The 22,718-nt window shown below is 32.1% G+C and overlaps 1 protein-coding gene and 1 pseudogene across 1 annotated transcript in view; one reads left to right on the forward strand and one right to left on the reverse strand.

Moving 5' to 3' along the window:
• The first annotated feature begins 7 nt into the window (after positions 1-7).
• Positions 8-314, forward strand: LOC148271124 (ecdysone receptor pseudogene; annotated as a pseudogene).
• Positions 315-6,694: 6,380 nt separating this feature from the next.
• The window catches only part of Nep1 (M13 family metallopeptidase neprilysin 1), a 37,385-nt gene continuing 21,361 nt past the window's right edge, over positions 6,695-22,718 (reverse strand). The window contains exons 2-12 of the mRNA XM_088241807.1: positions 18,661-18,906; positions 14,613-14,818; positions 13,453-13,632; positions 12,383-12,594; positions 11,503-11,719; positions 9,899-10,081; positions 9,657-9,819; positions 8,888-9,007; positions 8,524-8,720; positions 8,207-8,369; positions 6,695-8,129 (exon numbers count right to left, since the gene is read on the reverse strand). Coding sequence (XP_088097933.1) covers positions 8,020-8,129; positions 8,207-8,369; positions 8,524-8,720; positions 8,888-9,007; positions 9,657-9,819; positions 9,899-10,081; positions 11,503-11,719; positions 12,383-12,594; positions 13,453-13,632; positions 14,613-14,818; positions 18,661-18,895 — 1,986 coding nt within the window. The 5' untranslated portion in view covers positions 18,896-18,906 and the 3' untranslated portion in view covers positions 6,695-8,019. The remainder of the gene's footprint in view (positions 8,130-8,206; positions 8,370-8,523; positions 8,721-8,887; positions 9,008-9,656; positions 9,820-9,898; positions 10,082-11,502; positions 11,720-12,382; positions 12,595-13,452; positions 13,633-14,612; positions 14,819-18,660; positions 18,907-22,718) is intronic.

Here is a 22,718-nt window from a genome sequence, read left to right on the forward strand (position 1 = left end):
TGTGCTGTTTGCCAAGCTGCTGTCCATCCTCACGGAACTGCGAACCTTGGGGAATCAGAATTCTAACATGTGCATCTCTCTGAAGCTGAAGAACCGCAAGCTGCCGCGCTTCCTGGAGGAGATCTGGGACGTGACGGATGTGACGGCTCCGCTTGCTTCCGTGGCAGACACACCGCTCTAGCTGCGCCCTCTGTAGAACGCATTTACCCGAGTGATACGAGATGCCCGCCCCGGCATGGGTCGGCGGCCACTACTACAGGCCGCCACGGCTGTGAAAACTAATAATTTTACTTTTTTATTAAATAAACGTAAGCTACGTGTGGATAATACGAGTAATGGAAAGTGTCGTGTGTCTCACACCGCACGAGTGCCTAGACTCTGTAAGTGTTATACGTTAGAGAGAATTATATTGATCGCATTATATTATACATATAATATTATAAACTATTGTAAACGTAATAATATAAATAATCGTACAGCATTCGTAAATTCATGTTTGTCAACTTCAGTTGTAAGTCTAGCTTAATATTTACCTATTAATAATTTAGGAAAGGAATCTTTTGTATGATATTTGCGTGTTCCATTACGACGGTAATCGAACTTATAAATATTATTTATGTCTCTTACTGGATGTGTGAATTGAGATTTGTTGTTGTGACGAACATCCCGCAAGGTGTTGCTGAGTTATGTTTGGAAACCGTCGCCCCAGTGTACTGAGCCAACGGGAACATAAGGAGAGCAATATTGCGAGGAGGTGGATTAGGTAGAGATCGGTGGAGAACATTTAACAGAGGTGCCTTTTTAAGACTGGGGGCTGGTGCAACAATCTCACAAGTCTGATTTAGAAAATGATGCAAAGCGCTCACTCTTATAGTGTAGTAATTGGAGGGAAGAACCGTCTCCTCGTATGGATTAGAATAGCGTCACCACACAGCAAGTGTCTTAGAGTCGACCTGGCGTTGAAAGTCTTATTTTTTTTAAGTAAATCAAAAAATTGTTTGATCTGTATTGTGGATATAATATGCTGCCCATAATGCGTTGGAAGGTTTATAACCAAGTTGATTAAATTATATTTCTACGGAATAAAGATGTTACCGTCCTTTTTGTGTTTTGAAAGATGTTTCAATGGATGGAATATTATTTTAATGGATCCAATATTTGGCTAATGAAAGCAGTTTTACCTATTTGCAAAATTGACTTGGAATTTCAGGGAGCTTAGCATTTGAGACTTGTATTTATTGTAAATTGTAAGTGGAACAGAAATGAATATTAAGTTTTATGTGGAACCGTGAGAAAATGCGAGTGTGTACCAGTAATTATTACACTGTATATGTATAGTAATTCAGAATAGTGTTACAAATGTAACATTAGGGAGTATAATAATAGTGTTTACATAATGTATTTAAGTACACACATAACATACATACATATGTACATACATCTACTTTTACATTTACTGTTAAGTTTTATGGTGGAAAAACCTTCAATTTGTATATAGTCTGTTTTTCAAAACCTTTTTATTTGGAATAGCCATTTTTATGGAAATGATATTTTATCAGAAAATTAAAAATACTTTTAACTGCTTTCCAAGATTCAAATATTGAAAACTATTTAGAATAAAATATGGACAGCAGCAGTCTCATTTAATTCCTAGGGAAAAAAATGTAATATTAATATGCTAAACTATGTCTATCATATACTATACCCCTGTCAATTTGCTGCACTTTCAGTACTTTCAATGGCACAGAATAATATTTTATTAATTAATAATACTTACAATATTTATTTTTGGTGTCACAACTTATGTTTTTCGTTAAACTTTTAATAAAAAATGTATATAGGTATTGTGTAAATGTGTGTACAGCAGTTATTCTTTTCTTCGTGGCTATTTCACTGTTAATTTTGTTAACAAAATCCTCAAATTACGTACATACATAATATTACAAATAATAGTCCACGAAAATATAAGTTTACACCTAAGTATTGTTTTTCCACAGTGACAGGCTAGAAATGTGTTATGTAAATCAAGAGTAACTAATGTACAATACTTTGTTTTATTAATAAAGTTTCATAGCAAGTTTATGGTTTAATTTACTCTTGTTACAACATACAGTTAAAATAATGAAATTTGCAGTATTTGAATTATTTACTTTGTAATCAACAGCGAAGACATGACATATTTCTAGCCTTCAGTTGATATTGTACATAGTATTGTAAAACACTGGTCATACATAAATAAGAGTGCAAATTGAATACAATATAATGTTACGAAGAGTCTATACAGAGGTATATATTTTAGCTGTCCGTTTATTTGACATTACAAACAAAGGAAAAATCTATAACACAGAGAAGCTGTTTTCATGATGAAAGTTTCATATCAACATTCACATTATATTTATAAAGAATAACCTGTATAATGTTATATATGTTAATGTTTTGGTTTAACACAAATGTGTATAGAGTTAAAAAAGCAATAACTATATATTTATGTCGTTGGTTGTAAGCTTTCTCTGAAAACAGCATAAATTATATTATAAACACTCGCAATTGACAATATTTACAATATTTATAACGACATTGTAGATTTGGAATGTTTGTAAATCGTTACCAGAAATAGGGTAACTAGAAAGTCTCGCTCGTTGTCAATTGGGAGTGATAAAGATATTTAGCGCCATAAAAATGCCTTAAACTGGGGTACCTGTGCCATGTACCTTGGAATATAGAGAAAAGATATCACATTTTATTTTTCACAAATAAATATTGCAGTGTTGTAGCTTTATCATTTGTTATGTATTCCTTGTAACCTCTAGCACTCTGCACCTACAAATTTGTATCATATTATATTTCCTTTTCTGTTATTTCCATATATGTAAGTACTTTAATATTGTACCAGTAACCTTTCACTGGACACTTAATGAAACACTTGAGGCTTTAAATGTTGGTATATCGAAACATGACGCAGTTCCTCCTATTCATCTTTATTTTTTGTGAAAGTGTAAATCGTTGTTCGGCAGCATTATCGGAGTTGTCGTCTCTTCTGAGATATGTTAGTTTAAGGTAGCATTCCACACTGCGAAGGTTTTGTTAAAAGTTAGTATTTAATCATATTTGTACTTACTGAAATCATATAGTACCAACTTTATATCAACCAAAATGTTTTTAATAAAATATCAAGTCATTTTATTTATAAATGCATCAATGGCAAACCCCTTTGTGCGTATGTGCGCACATAGGTACTAAGCATAATATTTTCTTTTTTAAGATTTATGTTGAAATTTTTTCTAATAATTATTTATCCAATGATGACGGATTGAATGTCTAAATATTTATCAACAACCTAAATTATGAATTTTTTATAGATTAAAGAAAAACTTTTACATTTTTTATTACTATCCACAATTTCATTAAATGGACTTTGGTTTGAAATAATGCTGTATGAATTTTGAAAAATAGCTCATTTGAAATGGAGAGAAAATTTTTAAGACTTTGTAAATATTTGTAAGGTGTTTACTGAATAAAACAATTAGTATTTAAAGCCTACAAGTGTCGATAAATGTTTTCTTTGCGATTTGTTACTCATCTATCATCGAAAATCTTAAAATTACATAATAGTACGCATAGGTTGTCATCTCAATTATTGTACCTAATAATATGTAAGAATGCTTTGTGTGTTCAATCATTTTGTACCATCACCTAGTAAAGAAAAAAAAAGTAAAATTAATTGACTTTTAAAAGGTGTCTCGTAAGATATATTGTAGTCTTTGAATATTCCATTGCTAAATTCATCAAAACAATAAGAATTCAACAGTTGCGGAGGTTTTACAGTTTATGTGGGTCAATGCACTTCAAGCAATAATTTAGAACACTTAATCAGTGCTGTTTTGTAATCATAGAAACATTTTTCAAATTGTTCAACAAACAGTGGATGCATTTTAGCAATTGTGTATTCAGAATAAATTTACGACATTTACATGAGATACTTAGAATTAAAAGCGTTTTATAATATGTCACCTGTTTGTATGTGTCTATATCAACTGTCAATACCCCGGCAGAAGCGTCTGCATGGCACAATGCGCGCCTATTTCTTTGAGAATCGCCTCCTAATGTATCTTTAGCTGCACAAACAATTGGTTAAGGATATTGTCTACATGTCACTGCCAAAATCTCTTTGTAAGCTTGTTAATGTTGATCGTTACCTGAGGGCACTTTTTGCCTCTATGGTAGATCATAGTTTAGAAATGAATCAATTTGGTATACATTATTATAAATAAACTAACTAGAATGTGGCAGTTGTTGTAAAATGTGGTCTTTTGATCATTCTCAATATTTTGATGTTGACAATCCGAGTCGCAGAAGCATAGCAAACACGGTGAATGTTCAATGAATTTCACCAAAACTGCCAAACCAGACAACCTTATTAGCTTAGCTCGACCATTATTTGTGTCATGCAGGTAAAATGTTGATATGGATATACCGCAAGAAATAATTTTTAAGGTGTACACCTTTCCAATATTATGTGTTCTGTATAAGAAAATGAGTAGCATTTCTAATGAACATAAAAGTTTACATAAGATAGCGTAAACGTGCGCTAATTTGAGTACTAATAGCGATAAGGTGAAATCATTGTTGATATTAATAATGCTTGATTGTTTTGTGTGCTTTCTATGGGGACAAAATAATTGCATATCTATGAAAGTTGTGAAGAGTAAACTCAAGGAGGAATACAAATGTAATACAGAATATGCACTGGAACAGCTTTTCAATTCTTATTTAGGTCCTTGCGAAATGCAGCTTTATTTGTAATGTATATATTTTCTCAAAAATATTCTAATTTATGCAAATTTATGACCCATGTAAATTATTTAAATATTCCTACCTTTTAAATCGTAAGAAAGTTAAATTTGAAGTTTTGATTATAATAAGAGCATTGTGTAAAAACATTGGAATGTTGTCTCGCTGACACCATAGTTATTTAGCATTGTCTATTAAAAGGTATTATCGTATGAACTATATGGAAGCAAAATACTGTTTATTTTTAATGATATTTCTTTACCCTTAAAAATCCACAAGAAAATGGGTGTCAGTGGCTATTCACGTACTAGAAGAGAATGTAATATATGTAGATGTATTTATTTGAAATAGTCGCCAATTTATTATTTATTACTCCGCATTAATGTTTTCCACTTTCAGATTGAGTTTATTAAATTATACCCTTCTGTTAACATTATTCTTCACTTTGTACATAAAACTTTTTCTAAAAGAGAAGAAGAGTTCCGATGGAATGTCAGCTACTTACTTTATTGGAAATAAATCCGCTTATTACTTTTAGCGTCGCTGACATCGATTGTCCTTTCTCCGTTGGGTTTTTTGTGTTAAATCATTTTAATTGATTAATTTAATTTTAATAATGAATTGTCAGTTTACCTTTTAAATACATAGACATTTTAATATTTGGAGAGTGCAATATGTACAAATTTTACTAATTTACTTTTTTTTAATATATAAATATGATTGTATATGAAAACATATTACTACTATACTACTGAACGATTTCTGTAGAAATTCTCATAATTTTTTATACATAAAACATAATATGAAACTTACGAACCGTTTTTATTATCCCCTTACCTTTATTTCCATCTGATCCGCTGTTTTGACTTGTCTTCAGAAAATAGACACTGGGCATCCAAAGAAAGTCATATTCTGCTTTAATTTTGCCTTTGACAATATGATTTTTTAAATATTTCAAAATAAATAAAATACGAAAACGATTACATGCTGTAAGTACCCCTGTGTTCATGATGATGTAATATCTTTTACAATCAAGCGCAGAATTGTCAAATTTTGATCAAAGAACAATGTAATCGTATGTTTTCTTACAACGTAAACAAAAATGAAATGTTTAATGAAATGCATTTATTATTTAATCGAATACATCAACAAAAAATACTTTAACTCTGTAAAATACAAGGCAATTAGTGAATTTAATCGGAAAAACCAATTATGCTTAAATAGTCGAAAAATTTATATATTACAACATCATAGATTATAGTCTTCTATAATTCTTCTATATTATTTAATTCAATCGGTGTTTCATACCTAAAAAATCAAGAAGTTAATACATGAGTTACATTTTGTTAAAGATTATAATATAATTATTTAAATATCCTGTTCTTGTCTTATCGGAAACACTAAAAGTTAAGAAGCTGCAAAGTTTAGCTTAAATTTGAACATTACAAATGTGTTAAGTAGGTACAGAATAGATGTATTCAAAAATCCAAATAAAAGTGAATGACAAAATCCGTAGAACGTATACAGCAAGCATATTATTTGTTGGTATAGTATATAAAAAAAAACTTTTAGTTTTATTTTTACCATAGCAATAATTAAAATAAAAGAAGTTATAATATCAAGTTATTACTCTATTCACCATAATATGGAAGATGTATAAAAACATTTTCAAAAAGCAGAAAGTATTGATGGTTATATTTCATCAGGTTTCTGGCACAAGTTAAGAATTACATTTCTCTACTTGAGAGATATTGCACTTTTAAAATTAAAAGCTCGTCCCAAATAAACAATTTAAATAAAAGCGTAAGTTTGATACTATAAAATATTGTTTTTTGTGTTTATAAAATGAAACTTTTTTTTTTGCTTTTTATAGAAAGATTATTTAATTCTTTATAAATACTCATTTTTCGAAGATTTGTAATTACCAACTTGTGCCAGAAACCTGACGATTTATACAGTCTGTCAAAAAGGAAAAGAAATTAGTTTAAGGCTAATTGTGGCTTTTCTCTTGTGTTAACATTTTGAAAACTACAACTAAATACTGAATAAAATTTCACGACCAATCATAAAACAGGCCACTTATGATTTGGTATTGCCATCTTGAACATAATTTTACAGACTACATTTTTGTGGATTATATTGTAGATTGCAATACAGGCACATCATAATATGTTGGTATGGCTTTTAAATGAAACAATTTTTCTAACGGAATGAGAGCATAATATGGGAAATAATTATTTATTTTATAATGTTTACAATACAGAGAAATAAACCCATTCACATTTGAAATTGTATTTATCTAAAACATTTGATCATTGTTTCAATCTTAACATTGTGGATTAATTTCAATCAAAATGGAATCATGTCATATTTTATAAATTTGTATGCTTAGTATAAAAGATTAGTAATAATTGTAACTATCTATTTGAGTTTATAATAATTAATCGGTATAATATTTGGTTTTTGGAAGATAACAATATTATTGTATTATAAAATCTTAACATTGAAATAATTAATTTAAGTACACAATCAGCACACATCCACCTTCCTGACATTTAGGGGACATTGTATTTAGTAAGTTGATCTCTTCATATTTGACGAGTGTTCTCTGCACTTTAAAATAATTGGACTACAAGAATGGCACATTGTTAATGCATTTAATAAAAAATTCAAATACATGATTTGTGTCCTACTTTATTTGCAAAAATTTTACTAAAAACGTGTTAAAATTGAATTTTGTCCCCCAGCATTTTTTATACATTATATGCCATTCAAATATTTTACATTTAAAATTGTTACCATTTATCTTAAATTGATATACGAATAATTAACATTAGAAAATATTATCCAATAAATATTTAGATTTTTTTATCCCAAACATTTTTTAAACTAGATTGAAAAATAAATACATTTGCTAGTAATAATTTACAAAATACAAGTGAGATGTAATTAGCCTCAAGTTCTCCCTTCGAGCTGTTATCAAATAGTGGAGAGAAATAGTTTTATATGTGCTTCTACCACTACCAACAAATGGTAGAAATTATACTATCGAATAACAGAGATTTAGATATATTTGTAGTTCTGAGAAATATTTGGAGAATATCCACCCCTTTAACCGCTGAAACGGCTCGTTACGCCACTTGAGTCCTGTATATATCACTGTATGAAGTAAGCAACTGGTGAATCACCACCACCGCCGTGTAGTTCCATGGGCATTTCTTCTTCCTGTTACCACACATCGCACTTTTTTACTGGGTTCATCGGCGATCCCAGTGGACAACTGTAAGCCTCCGCAAAATCCCAAGAGTTAGACAGTGGTCCCAAAACTCTTATTGGACCTGAAATAATCCATAGATTAGTCAGTAGGACAATATTTGGACTCTGCATGGAGAACCATATTGAATTAGTAACAGACCTGGAGCATGAACAGAAGAACGGACTTTGTTGAGAGCATCCTCGGGTCTCATGGACCCACACCAGATCTGAGCGTAGTTCAAGAAGAACAACTGATCGTGAGTGAGATTGAATCCCGGGAGGTCCGCTTCAGCACCATGTTTGGCGACCCATTTCCGGTAAGCCTATCAAATCAACGTTTTTTAGAATTTCAATTTCATTTGCCATAAAATGTTATCTAAAGGATAATTACGCTCTAATATTTCTAAATATCAATACATTCATAATGTATATACATACATGTATAAATATATATTCATTAATAATCTCCCTATTTACCCTGAAAGATTGCTTGAGCCCACCATTGTCAGCAATATTCTCTCCTTGCGTCATCCTCCCGTTTATGTTCATGCCAATTTCGTCTATTCTGTATTTAGAGTATTGATCAATTATGCACTGAGCCCTTTCTCTGAATGCCTTCACAGTAGCATTATTCCACCATTGCATCATGTTGCCGTCTTTGTCAAACTGTCTCCCTGTAATTGCATGACCACATTACATAATATGTTTTCTAAATAATTTTCTAATACGCAACCTCTTCTGTCAATTTTCCTTTTGACAACTGTTTAAAAATAAATATATCTACTATAATTAATTATATAATTATATTATAAACAGAAAAATTATCTTGATTTATAATTACCTTTGTCATCGAATCCATGTGTAATCTCATGACCAATAACAACTCCAATGCCTCCGTAGTTCAAGGATTTGGGAAAATGCTGACTATAAAACAACGGTTGAAGTATTCCTGCCGGAATCACTATAATGCAATAATAACATTCATTAAACTATCAACATTACAGAACAGATGTGAGAATTCAGTGGTTTTTATACATTTTCTTATTTGTTAATAGACTATCAAACAATTACTTATTACTTAAAAGTTTTGTAATTACTCCGCCTGTGACTTCACAAGGTCTTGTCGGTAATTTCTGCTGACTGGTAAGTTGGCTTCCGGAAACTGGAAATCTGTCATTAGTTGATTCGGAAGAGCTTGTGACGTAGCTCTAAGTAGTTCATTTTTCCATATATTTTTGAGAAACTTCATCGTACAATTAAATGCTTTCATTTTTACTGCGTGTAAGACTACATTTTTTTTACATCGAATTTCCCGTAGCACTAAACTTCCTCAATTTTATAAAGACATCATAGAATAAATCAAACATTAAAAAAAATATGTTTAAGTACAAAATAAATGTTAGTTAATTTTATTTTGTTTTTCTATTTTATTAAGAATTGCTGGATAATTAGATTTTTTATTTATTTTCGAAATTTATATTTCAAAACGTCAACTTGATATATGCTTTCTGTGTCCACATCCGTGTAAAAAATATAATCTACTAGATCAATAATACTACGGGGTAACTGTGGTATAAGTTATAACTCTTTTTTTTTCAATTTCAACTTACCAATATCATTGCGATTGGGATTGTAAAATGCATTGACTATTGCGGGTTCCGTAGTCCACTTATCCTTATTTACAGGTTGACGTAAAAGTTGGAGATTACGATATGCTTCATGTTTCAGTACATGTAGAACGTTCAAAATAAAGTCATCTTCTGTTATATTGAGCTGCAACAACACAATACATCTTTAAAAATATTTCTTAAGGACGGATGTTTTTTAAAATATCTCAATAAAATAGTCATACCATCGTATACTCCTTACTCAACTCATCCGGTTGTTTGAGAAGATCGGGGTACCCAATGCGTTCGTTCATAGCATTGGCCTTATCTTTAGCCACTGTTCTTGTTTCATCGTCCATCCAGTGATTGTGCGCTAACAGTTCATTGAAGGCTTCTCTAATGGTGTGAATCATTTGCAAGGCAACTTCCTGTATTTGAGATATACAAAAAAAAAACTTATAAAATGCATGTAAATACAAGTTTTTACAATTTTATTTCATTTATTGGTTTGCATTTTTTGTCCGGTTATAATGTAAAGTGACTATTTCAAAATATATGGTTGATTTTAATGGACTTTGTTATTTTATACTAAAGAGTGTAAAATAATTTTTGAACTTTGAAACAGTTTTTGTAAGAAGTGACTTATCGCAAATTTTGTCGTAACTAACAATAATGCATAATACTAAATATTACAAATTATAGGGTATATGTGTAGCCAATGTCCAAACTAAGGATTGAATTGCATAAAACTAATGAATTTTAAAACAATGTATTTCTAGTGCAAACCCTAATGTATGGAAGCTAAGTTTGCAATGAGGAACTTCAGCCCTACGGGAAATTGGATGCAAAAAATGTTTTCTTACGCGGGGTAAAAATTAGAGCATTAAATTGTAAAACAAAGTTTCTTGAAAATGTACAGAAAAAATAATAAAAAATATTTTGATAAAACCGCACTACTTTAAATGACGTCACTGGTTCATGTGAATCAACCTATAATCTGAGAGCTATGGAAGATTTCCGGTCTGCTTGTCGCTTCTGGACCAATTTTGACTTAGTTTAACAGTCTATTAACAAATAAAAAAAATAAAAAAAACTACTGAACTTCCTCATTGGAAAAATAATTATGTAATCAGGTTGAATGCTGTCGAAACGCGATATCTCAGGCGAATGTGTGGTCAAACGATTCATGATAAGTGCACAAATATCGAGATTCATGAACTATGTGAGGCTGAGACAAGCATTATCGACAGAATCAAGAAAGGGGTGCTGCGTCGGTTTGGACATGGAGAGTGAATAGATAGTGAAATAATGGCTAAAAAATTCCACGATGTGAATGTTGATGGATGCAGAAAACGAGGAAGACTGAAAAAACAATCAAGTTCATCAAATACTTGAAAATGGACATGTCAAGAGTAGGAATAATCAGTGTGTGTGCATGAGAAGATGTATGAATGTAGAGGAAGCGAGGTATGTATGCAAAGACAGAGTGATGTGGGGTTCTATCCTCTCCGCCTACCTCTACGGGGAAAAGGCGTAATTATTTTTTTATTTGATTACTTTTGTGTTTAAGAAAAGGTAGCATATAATTGAACAAATGGGTATACATTGACTTAAACATTGGAAAGGGTCCATATGTTTTATAAATTAGAAGTAATCGGACCCACTTTTTCCATCCATTAATAAATGGCACACCATTACCAGTTTGTATACAGGACTATGCATAATGTACATGGCTAAACTTTGAGTGCGATTATCTCAGTTCCACATGTTTGCGGATTACTCACAGTTGAGGCCAACTGGTAGTAAGTTTTGCATTTAGGTATCGAGTGGAGTATTATCAAGTACTAGCCTTACTCTCGTGGTTGAAGTTGTCCCGTATGAAGAGAGCCGATACGGCCATCCCGAACTTCTTGTTCGTCCACTCCACGCACATAGACCAACGATGGCGCTCACTGAGGATGCCCTGGAGGATGCGGCGGAAATCCACACTGGCGCGGTTGTACTCGTCTATCATGTGAGGAATTATGGCATACACGAGGCGCCACATCACATAGTTGTGCACTGTACTGAAACATTAGGAAGGCTTGGTTGATCATTGGTTTGATAAAGTGAATAGTGATACTATAACAATTACAGTCATAACTAATATTTTAAAACGTTCCTGTTCTAAAAAATTCAACGAATTAAGCAACAAGTCAAGCTTATTCCTGATTATTGAAATTGACAGATGTAAATAAGTATTATGGTGTTTTTATGAGTTAAAATCGTTTATTCTTATAATTCTAATAACAAAATTATGATAAAAATATTCAATCCAATTTCATTTTCGAAAAGTATTTTTGTCAACTTTGGTTTGAATACCAGATTTAGAAATATTAATTCCTTGTCTAATGATAGATGGCAGTAGCAGTTTTATTTTAGTAAGACAAGTTACTTTTACAATATTTATTTATTTTATATTATTTTTAATACTTTAATAAGTATCATTATTTTCTATACTTTTTATTTTAATTACTTTCAATACATTAAAAAAAAAAACTTCAAAAATGTTTTCTTTTTTTAAATAGTTTTAAAATATCACTTGAAATCCCTTCTTCAGGATTTTTAATCAGATTAGCTATCAAATCGTCCAGAATTCGAGTTCTATTCTGGACACTGACTTACTAAACACTCCCATTAATACATAATTAGAGTGACATTGGAAATGAACTAGACTGTGACCAACTGACCGAATGTCTGTTTCGGAGAGAATCTTTCCCATCCCCGTGAGGTAAGGCATAGCGTAGCTGACCACGGGCTCCTTGCTCGTGATGGGCACATCCAGGATGGCCTTCAGGTACGCCTCCCAGTCCAGTTGTGGGATGGCCTTCTGCAGCTCTTCCAGCCTCATCTGCTGGTATATGGAGCTCGTGTCGTGCCGGTCTGCTTCGGACACCGATACCTAATAACACAAACATAATGAGCTTATTATGTTTATCATGTATTACCCACTTCTCATTTCATTTCTATAAAGAAATATCTGCGTTCTTGTGATATTTCGAAACATTTAATTTAGGAGCCTTTTTTAACGAGTTGTAAATAACTTACTCTTACAAAATGGGAATCTAGTTATGGTAGAGTTGTGTTTGAACCTCTGATCTCTGATCAGTGATTCCACGACACTACCAATATGTCCTATGCACCTTTAGGTACAGATTCTTTTGAATAGTGATGATGATGTAACTAATTATAGTAAAAAGTAGGGTTAGGTGACGTATTAGGTTAAGGTTAGGTTAGGTCAAAGCTATTCACTCTAAAGCAATTCGCAGTATTTTGTTTGGCAAAATAAAAAGCAGTTGATAACCGAAAATATTTGCGCTACCCCTGGCTGGTTAGTTTCACACGTCGGAAACATACATAAATATTATTTGCATCACAAGTTAATACCGGTATTTTAGTGGAAAAAATAATTCGTAAATATGCATGCACATTTTTTACTCTTTGAAGTATTGTTACTAAGCATACTCGGTGCATAGTTTATTTTTTATTTGACATAAAAGCAGCAGTTTCACGATAAATCTTGTGACTGTATTATTTATTTATCCATTTTATTTTTGCACCACAAAAGACCAGGAGACCCAATTAGAGTGGTGAATTACATCACTAAACACCCAGGCTTGAGAAAAATCACATTGATTTTTTGTGTTCTCACCGGAAATCGAAACTGAAACCTTCCGTGAGTGAGTCAAGCGTCGGAGGCCGCAATTAGCCATATTGTTTTTTTTGTCATTTTATTTTTAAATGAATGTTTCACACTTACGTTAGCTAATTTTCTTTCGAAGTCAACTACTTTTTGTAACTCGTCCGATGCTGTAGTGGCGTTAGCACCCAGGAGTACTGCAATACGTGTCATGAGGCGGTGATACGCCTCCATATCCCCTTGTGAGTTGGCCTTCAAGTAATAGTCTCTCGAGGGCAACGTGAGAGACATCTGGTCAATCTGAAAAGCCAAACATATTGTAAAACTTAAGATGGTGTAGTCGGAGCTTAAAATATCAACAATCAGTACAGACTATAGACAAACAATGAACAATGTGTTTCATAATGTTCTGTTATGAGTATGTTTTTGTTTCATTTTATGTCGTGAAAGGGGTTGTAAAAAACAAAAACAATCATTTCTTCACGTCAATTTTACACATTGGATAATATAACGAATATTCAATATCAAATTAATTTTGAGCATTTAATATCAGTAGCCAAATAATTCAGTTAATTCAGTTCAGTTTAACATGTTCTATTTTTTGTTCGTACTAAATTTTCTTACCAAAAAAATCGATGTCTTTTTTAACTGCAAACGTCTATCAACATTCTTTTGCCAGAATGTGCGTAAGACCCAAACGATTGGTTTACAATACATTAAAAATAATTAAACCCCTTTTTCCATAATTAATTGTGGAAAGTGCTTTGAGCCTTCGAACACTGTTGACATGTACCTATACATACAGCCGGAACAAACATGTTTACGTGCGGACATACTTTGTTTTGGGAAAATTGTATATATATAGCAGTCCCTTGTTTATTCTTTATGCCACATCATTATCACCATATATGTTGGATATTTTTTGATGAATAGCAAAAGGTTTCTTACCCCTCCTTCAGCACCGTTTTTTGCTTATCATAATACTATTTTATTTACTTACCGTTGATCCATGTTAGCCTTTCCGTAATATTTGAGCATACCATTATAATTATGTACAAAAATTTACCTTGCATTTGACGCAATTTAAACTAGAGTTCCAGAGAAAGCCAGAAATAGCAATTTAGGTTCATGCGATTGCTTGACATTTATTTGTCTAATGGAGTTCCCACTTAGAGAATTGAAGTCGTGGAACCTACCAATCGTTCCTTTGGATACCTGAAATGATTTGTCGTTCAGCATCCGGGTCGGGAACGAGTGAGCACTTCTTACTTTGTCCGCACCTGGATGATGTTCACGGAGGAGTTCTTGTCGTCGGGGCCCACCCACATCTCCAGTAGCACGCCCTCGTTGTGGTCACGTCGCACTCGCCCCAGCAGCTGCTCCACGGACAGGGCTGGCACCCTCCACCCCGCTGTGGCCACCGGCCACCCTCCCAGAGCCGCCAGTACCTCCCGCAGCTTGCGGTCTCCCAGCTTGCTCATCTGGTCTGTAAAGGCACTATACTTTATACGTATTACCCTCACGTTTGCCCATTGCTTACCTCCATTGATTTACTTATTATTTTTTTTAAATACTTATACGCCAGGGGCGTGTAGTGAAATTTTCAGTTAGGGAAGCAATATATACATACAGGTCTAAAAAGTACATAATAAATAAATAAATAAATACATTCAAGTCCAGTATACCATGCATCACAACTCATAGAAAATGACCCTCAAAATTGTAATGTTTGGGTAAATCATAAAAACGTTAATATTTTATTTTACGTATAAAATACATATTTGTTTCTCTTTTACTTTTTTCATTCACAAAAAATAGATTTATTAGCATTATTAATTTATTGACTCACAAGTCCCAAATCCATTGGACTTATGGACACATTATTTGGATTTTTAAAAATGTATTTGCCACGACTTCCATATTGAATAAAAATAGATTTTTACTCTCACTAATAGCGTATTCGGATTATTTTAATATGTATTAGGCACAAAACAAACTGACAAATCTAATTTGTTATCGGTTAACTGAAACATTATGTATTTTTTTTCGAATAAGATTAAGCACAAAAAATAGCAAACTATTGAATTTAAGCGATTTTGTGCTCTTATGATACCGCGGTAGAGTTATATTTAGTGTTTATAGTCAAAATCGGTTGGGTCAAACGATTATAATCCTTAATTTGTTAAAACATAGTACAGCATAACGAGAGAATGATTTGGATCGGTTTTTTTAAATTGGTTCCAGAGATCATTAAAAATTTTAACTGCGCAGGCGCGGGATTAGAATTTTAATATTAAGGCCCCACCTCTATGGAACTGTATGAATTCGCTGCTTATTTCAAGAACTGCGCTATGCTCTGAGATTTTCAGACCACAAGCGCAGTTAGCTCTTGCGTATACTAGTATACTATATATGTTAGTTTATTTTTTTGGAGAGTTACAGTGATAACATTTACTAGATATGTAAAAGTAGATATGTATAGATTTTTAAAAAAAATGTACCTTTCATAAAATTTATAAATAAAAAAAATAAAAGGTTTTATTTATATATATATATATATATATATATATATATATATATTATAATCCGTGGCTCTTGCCCGCAGCAAGGAGTGGTTGCGTATTAGGGGGGCTCTCGTTACATTTAGAAATTCAATTCGATTCGATTGTTTGTCGATTCCGTCACAGATCGTTGGATTTAATGAAAAAAATAACATTATTATTTGTTCATAATAAACTATTTTACATTTTTTTATTAACATCATTACGATTTAAAAAATATTATTGCGGTAGAATTTAAGGAACTAATAGTTCCATCCGTTATATGAACGGACCGTGCACGCTAAACGCCTGTATTTACATAAAAAATCAACGAGACTACTTGCAGTAATAAACTAAATAATAGTAAATGTTTCATTATTCAGCGATACTACAGATAAAAAATTCCTTCAATTTAATTACAATTTTGATAAACACAAATAAAAAATATACAAATTCATCCTTATTATATTACGTAAATATTTTATTTTTTTTGACACTTTCTATAAACATAATTATGTATACCAACGCAGAATTTATATTGATTTATTTTTACATAAACGGCATAAATTGCCTATTACATATGTATTGAAAATAAATACGAAAAAAAATCATTACATTTGTACATTTATATATACACATATATAAATACATAACAAAAAATGATCAAATTGCACAACTATAACAGTAGTAACAAGTAGGTAAATACACATAAGTAACCAAAAATATTAACGAAATATTTACATAAATATGAAAAAGCAAAAAAGAAAAACATTTATAAACAAAGAAAAGTTTAAGAATTATATTGCGAGAGAAAAAAAGAAATCAGACTCGTTTTATAACTATAAAGTCCAGAACCAAATATATCAGCCTTATCCTCATACTGATTACGACATCTGTGGAGCCTAGGGCTAGGCGAGTGCATGTGATAGTTGGTTCTAGAACTTGCAGAACAAAAGGGAGATCTGTGGTGAGAATGTCGACCAGGTAAACGGAAACACACCAACTCCAGCAAATCTGGACAGTCAATGAATGAATTGATCACTTTATAAAGTAATATTAGGTCGGTTAGGATTCTTCTATCGGAAAGTTTTAAAAGATTTGCGGAAGATAACAATTGATTATAATTAAATAAAGCAGCTGGAATATGTTGTTTGAAATTAATATATTTTAGGAATTTCTTCTGAACGCGCTCGGGTGAATCAGAATGTACACGATAATGGGGCGACCAGACAAATATATTCTTAACGACTTCTAACTAGGGAGCAATAAAGTGACTTGATTGGTGGGATATTTTTTAATTTGCTAGTAACCTTGCAAATAAATCCCAACGTACTTAGCGCTTCATTTGAGATCTTGTAAATAGATCTTGTATATTTGATAAATGTAAGTTTATCATAAAAAATTACGCCAAGATCCCTAATGAAATCAACTTTTCTATTATTGCGTGGTTGAACAAATAGTTAAAATTAAAGGTTTCTTACTTTTAGAAAAGGAAATAACTTGGCATTTATTTATATTGAGAAACAGATTATTTTTATTGCACCACTCGTGAATTTTGTTGAGATTCATCTTCAGGGTATTGCAATCATCAGTATTATTTACAACTCTATAAAGTTTGAGGTCATTAGCAAAAAGTAAATATTTTAAATCACTTAAAGTTTCAACAACATAATTTATATAGATTAAAAATATAATAGGTCCTAAGTGCGATTCTTGGGGTACGCCGCTTGTTGCTAAAAAACTGTAGGAGATGATAGATGGGAATTAATTTTAACTGCCACTTTTCCACCATTTTAAGAGTTCATCACGTATTCCCAGTCGAACGAGTTTCTGCAATAAGTTAGTGGCAAAACCTTGTCAAAGGCTTTGCTGAAGTCGATGTATATAGCGTCGACTTGGTGTATCTTATGAAGTGCACTAGCAATATAATTCTCGTACAGAATAAGATTGGTGACAGTGAACGACCAGTAACAAACCCATATTGCTCAGGAGCCATTATTTTTTTTAAAGGTAAAATTACTTTATCAAGCACAAGTTTTTCAAACAACTTAGGGAGGAAAGACTAAAAACAAAATGGTCTGTAGTTAGATATTTCATATTTACGCCCCTTTTAAATATAGGTGTAATGTGGCTATATTTCCATGTATCAAAATACTCCAGTAGTTAAAGACTTACGAGTAGTTACATTGTGATAGACCCAGGTAAACGGCCATGTCTCTAACTAAACTCGAGTTCATAGTTAACACACCAGCCACATTTGTATCAACTACGTTTAGTCAGTTACTCGGAAGATTATAGTCGCCCACTAATAACATTTGGTACTTAAGAAATCTTCTATAAATGCTTTCAACATCTTCACAATATTGTAATGAAAAGAATCAGAATTGGGGAGGATATATACACTTCCAACAATCAACTTGACACCCTGAATTTCAACTTTAAAAAATTACTGTTCAACACTTACATTTTTACAGGGAATAATAGAGGATTTCATATTTTTAGTTATACAAATTAATAAACCTCCTCCTCTAGACTACTTATCTGCTTCTATAAAAAAATTGTAAAATATAAATACGATTTAAAAACTTTATAACAAGGAAGTTTTACGGCAGTGAAGTGGGAAAAACGAACATTAAATAAAACTCTTCGAGTTATGCATAGAATTTTATGTCCAGAGACCTGAAATTGGTGTTTTTTACTCAAAACAGTAAAATAAAAGCTTTTTCAAATGACGAATTGAATTGAAAGTAAATATAATTGGTTTATAATATGTACGTTATTAACTTACGTATATCCATGCACGATCTATAGAAGACCTTAGCTTTGGTCGTAGCGTCACTATCGTGCTCGTTGACAGGTTCCTCCAGCACCTCCTTGAGGATGACCTGCAGTTGGTCTGCCAGGACCTCGAAGGTACTGATAGAAGCCTTGTCTTCTGGAATTACGTGCTTTTTGTTCCACGTCCCGCATGCAAACTGGAAGAAATCCTTACATGGATCTGCCGTGTGGTCCATAGCTGCCATCAGTGAAGCAGCTGAAAACCATTTTTATAATACAGTACCGAGGTAGGCATAGAGAAAAGTTAACTAAATTAGTCCTAAGGAATACAAACTCTATGCAGAGTAATGAGGGGGATGAAAGACGTATGGCCTAAGGCCAATACATCGTCCCTAACCCTCGGATCCCCTCAATGCCTCTGTATTTTTATTAAATTAAAAAAATTACCAACAATTGAATAAACAAAAATAAAAATGAAAACAAGGAGACACAAATAATGACTAAAAACTATGTTCACACAGAATAATACACAAATTTCTAGTAACTTTACAAACAATATTGTTACAGCGACATGAAATTGTTGAAATTATGTGATATTTGCAAATGTTTTGTTTTATTTTATTTTTAAGATAGTCATCAGCGTAAATATTACAAAATTGATATGAAGCTCACAACGCTGGCGCTGGTGCTACCTGCTACTTGCTACCTGCTACCTGCTACTATAGTATTGTAATGTGGTCACTGCTCGAGTGTTCACACCGCCGCGTCGCGCCGCCGCCACTGCACTGCACCAAGTCGCTACTCGCTACTCGCTACTCGCTACTCGCTACTCGCTTCTCGCTACCCGGCTTCGTAACTGTCATCTTGTTTCTTTCAATAATCATAATAATATATTATAATACTGTTGAATAATGAATATTACTAAGTATGTCTCGTTTGTTACCGTCCGCGTCCTCTTCTCGTGTGATCGTAGCTTCGCAAAATAATTTTACGTTATTTCTTAATTATTTCAATAAATAAATATTTTTTAATCAGCGATCGTGAAAAATAAAGCCACTAAATAAAAAATGCACTATTAATAAATAAACAAAACAAACAAACAAACCATCACGCCGTTTCCCCGTAAGGGTAGGTAGAGACAATAGAACGCCACATCACTATATCTTTGCATACAGCTCTCGCTTCCTCTACATTCATACATCTTCTCATGCACGCGCGCCGATTATTCCAACTTTTGACATGTCCATCTTCAAGTATTTTTTGAATTTGGTTATGCCATGTCTTTCTCGGTCTTCCTCTATTTCTGCATCCATCAACATTCGCATTGTAAATATTCTTAGCCGTTCTTTCGCTGTCCATTCGCTCTACATGTCCAAACCAGCGCAGAGCTCCTTTCTTGATTTTGTAGATAATGCTTATCTCAGCCTTACATAATGTACGGATCTCGACATTTGTGCATCTATCGTACACGGTTTTACCACACATTCGCCCGAGAGATCAAAGGAAAGAGATAAAAAGGCGAATAATCAAATTACCTAACGTTAAAGCAACCCGATTTTGGATTTACTGATTAATAAAAAGATTTGAAGTTTTTCTCGTTAATAAAATAATATCAGAAATAATAATTGTGTATTTAATTTTAAGGAGCATCAAAAGGTAGGTATCTAATTATTATAAATTAATAAATTGTTTATACCAACAACATAACACCGAAATAAAAAGAACTATAATTACGTAGCTACAAATATTATGTTTGTTGTGTGGGCGTTCGAGCAATATTTTGATGGCATTTTTACTAAACAAATAAAAATTAACACAATATGTTTTGTCATCTCTAATATGGGAGTACTTATGGGAGTAGTTAATAAAAAATAATCACATACGAAGATAATAAAACATCGATGTTTTCTGTTTCATATGACGCTGATTGCTTCCATAATCCGTTCAGTAAAGTTCACTAAGCTTCGACATTTCATTAACACGCCACTTCATATTATAACTCTAGATTTACTACACTCGAATAACCTTTATTTATTTACCGTCACAACTTTCTCACTAAATGACACGTTATTAACTTAACAAGTGCCGTAACAAGCTTTATTGGCTATTTCCTACATGAAAATACACAAAGAAATCCTTTGTTCGTTCCTTGAACTTCATTAAAGCCCTACAGATTGTAACCGTACATTCTTGCCAACTTTGTTGTATGGACAATTTTCCTTAATATATTATGTGTAATTAGTCGACTATAATAATATAACTCTTTGGAACGGCGCAATATAAACGCATAGATGCGATTCGAAGATTTTAATTTTATATACAGGTGTTCTTTAAACCCTGTCACATCCGAAACCACGATAATCAGTATGAGCAAGTAGACATATTGGCACATTAAAAAAAATTGTTAGAACGACTAAAATCTTAAAAAATAAAAGATAAATAAAAAACAAATGGTTGCTTACTTCTGTAGGGGAGAAACGAGGAGGGGGAGGGGGGAGCCTGATACACTGTCAACCGCACGGCCGCGCCCCCCTCGCTTCTCCCCTGCAGAAGTAAGCAACCATTTGTTTTTTTTAAGTATTTCTTTTTAAAAAATTTTCTTCGTTCTAAATATTTTTTTAAATATGCTTATATGTCTTCTTGCTCATACTGATCATCGTGGTTTCGGATGTGACAGGGTTTAAAGAACACCCTGCATATAAACACCACAATAACTAAAAACAGTTCGATTTTTTTTTTTACCGGTAGGCATCACATTTTACCTTAAATCTTGCTCTAACTTTAATTTGATTCTTCGTCTTTTTTAACTGTACGAGTATGTTAAGTCTATGTAGAATACAAGACTTAATATCAACGGTAGAAAGGCAAAAATTAATAAGCGACATGTAGCCATCCTTACAGAAGAGCCAATAAAGATATGTTTTTTTAAATTAATAAAAAATCTCTGTGTAGGAATCACGTTAATATAATGGGTAAATGTGAGATTTTTTTATCAATGAAAAAAAAACTTTAATTGGGTTCTGTAAAGTTCGCTACATGTCGCTCAATATTTTTTTGCCGGAATTTTTTGGTAGAAACACCGTCCATATATTTGTGGCTTGAGTTTAAAAATACCAATGTCGTAAATCACAACATTTCGGCAGAGTCATATAAAAACTATTTTATGACGTTTTAATAAACTCTTTGAGGTGTTTGAAATATTTTTTTTCAATAAAAAAACACTACTACATATGAGTGTGTATATATTATTTTAAAAATATGTAATATACAAAATGTTGGCAAGAAAACAATGAAATTCGACGTTGGCCCTTTTAGACCCAAGACACAGGTATATCTTTTATTTTTTAAATAAAGAAGTCAGATTTTTGTATGGCAGACTCTAATTAGATGTTTTTTTTATAAAATTTGGAAAATATATTCCTATACGGTAAGTATGTACATGTGTTACATCTTTGTTTTTATATATCAGTATTTCAAAATATCTCGTCTTTAGCTTAATATAACATGACGTTACAGCACTGTTTACAGAGGGAGTTTTTTAACCCAGTCGTTTGAAAGTTAGTTAAGCTCTTTTCTACGTTTTGAAAGAAAATAGGATTCATTAATAAAGAGAAAAGAAAATAAATGAATAATTTTATTGTGAATTACATTTACCAATACAAATTACTATTGTAGATATAATACGCTGAAGTCAAACAGTTTGAATGTTTTCCTACTTTTATTTTAGAGAATTATATTTTTTGTATTAAAATAAATAAATCAAATTTTATGGAATTCATAGACGAAACATAATTTAAGGGCTAATCAAAATATTTATTCATATACTGGATTAAAATTGTGGCAATATGTACTTATATTTCTAATAAATGTTTTGACATAATGTAAATTTGTCTTCTAGTTCAGCAAACAGAATACGTTTCTTATCTTTATCAAGTCTTAGTTAAATCATGTATGTTTTAGGAAGATAGTCAATAGACTTCATTGAACTTTCAGCGGATAGCTGGTTTCATGGAAATATGGATATTATTTTGCTGAAAATAAATAATAATAATGTAGGCAAGTATTATG

The sequence above is a fragment of the Micrasema longulum genome, unplaced genomic scaffold (assembly GCF_059751315.1).
Source record: "Micrasema longulum isolate JH-2025_06_02 unplaced genomic scaffold, ASM5975131v1 h1tg003082l, whole genome shotgun sequence".
In the NCBI taxonomy this organism is placed as follows: Eukaryota; Metazoa; Arthropoda; class Insecta; order Trichoptera; family Brachycentridae; genus Micrasema; species Micrasema longulum.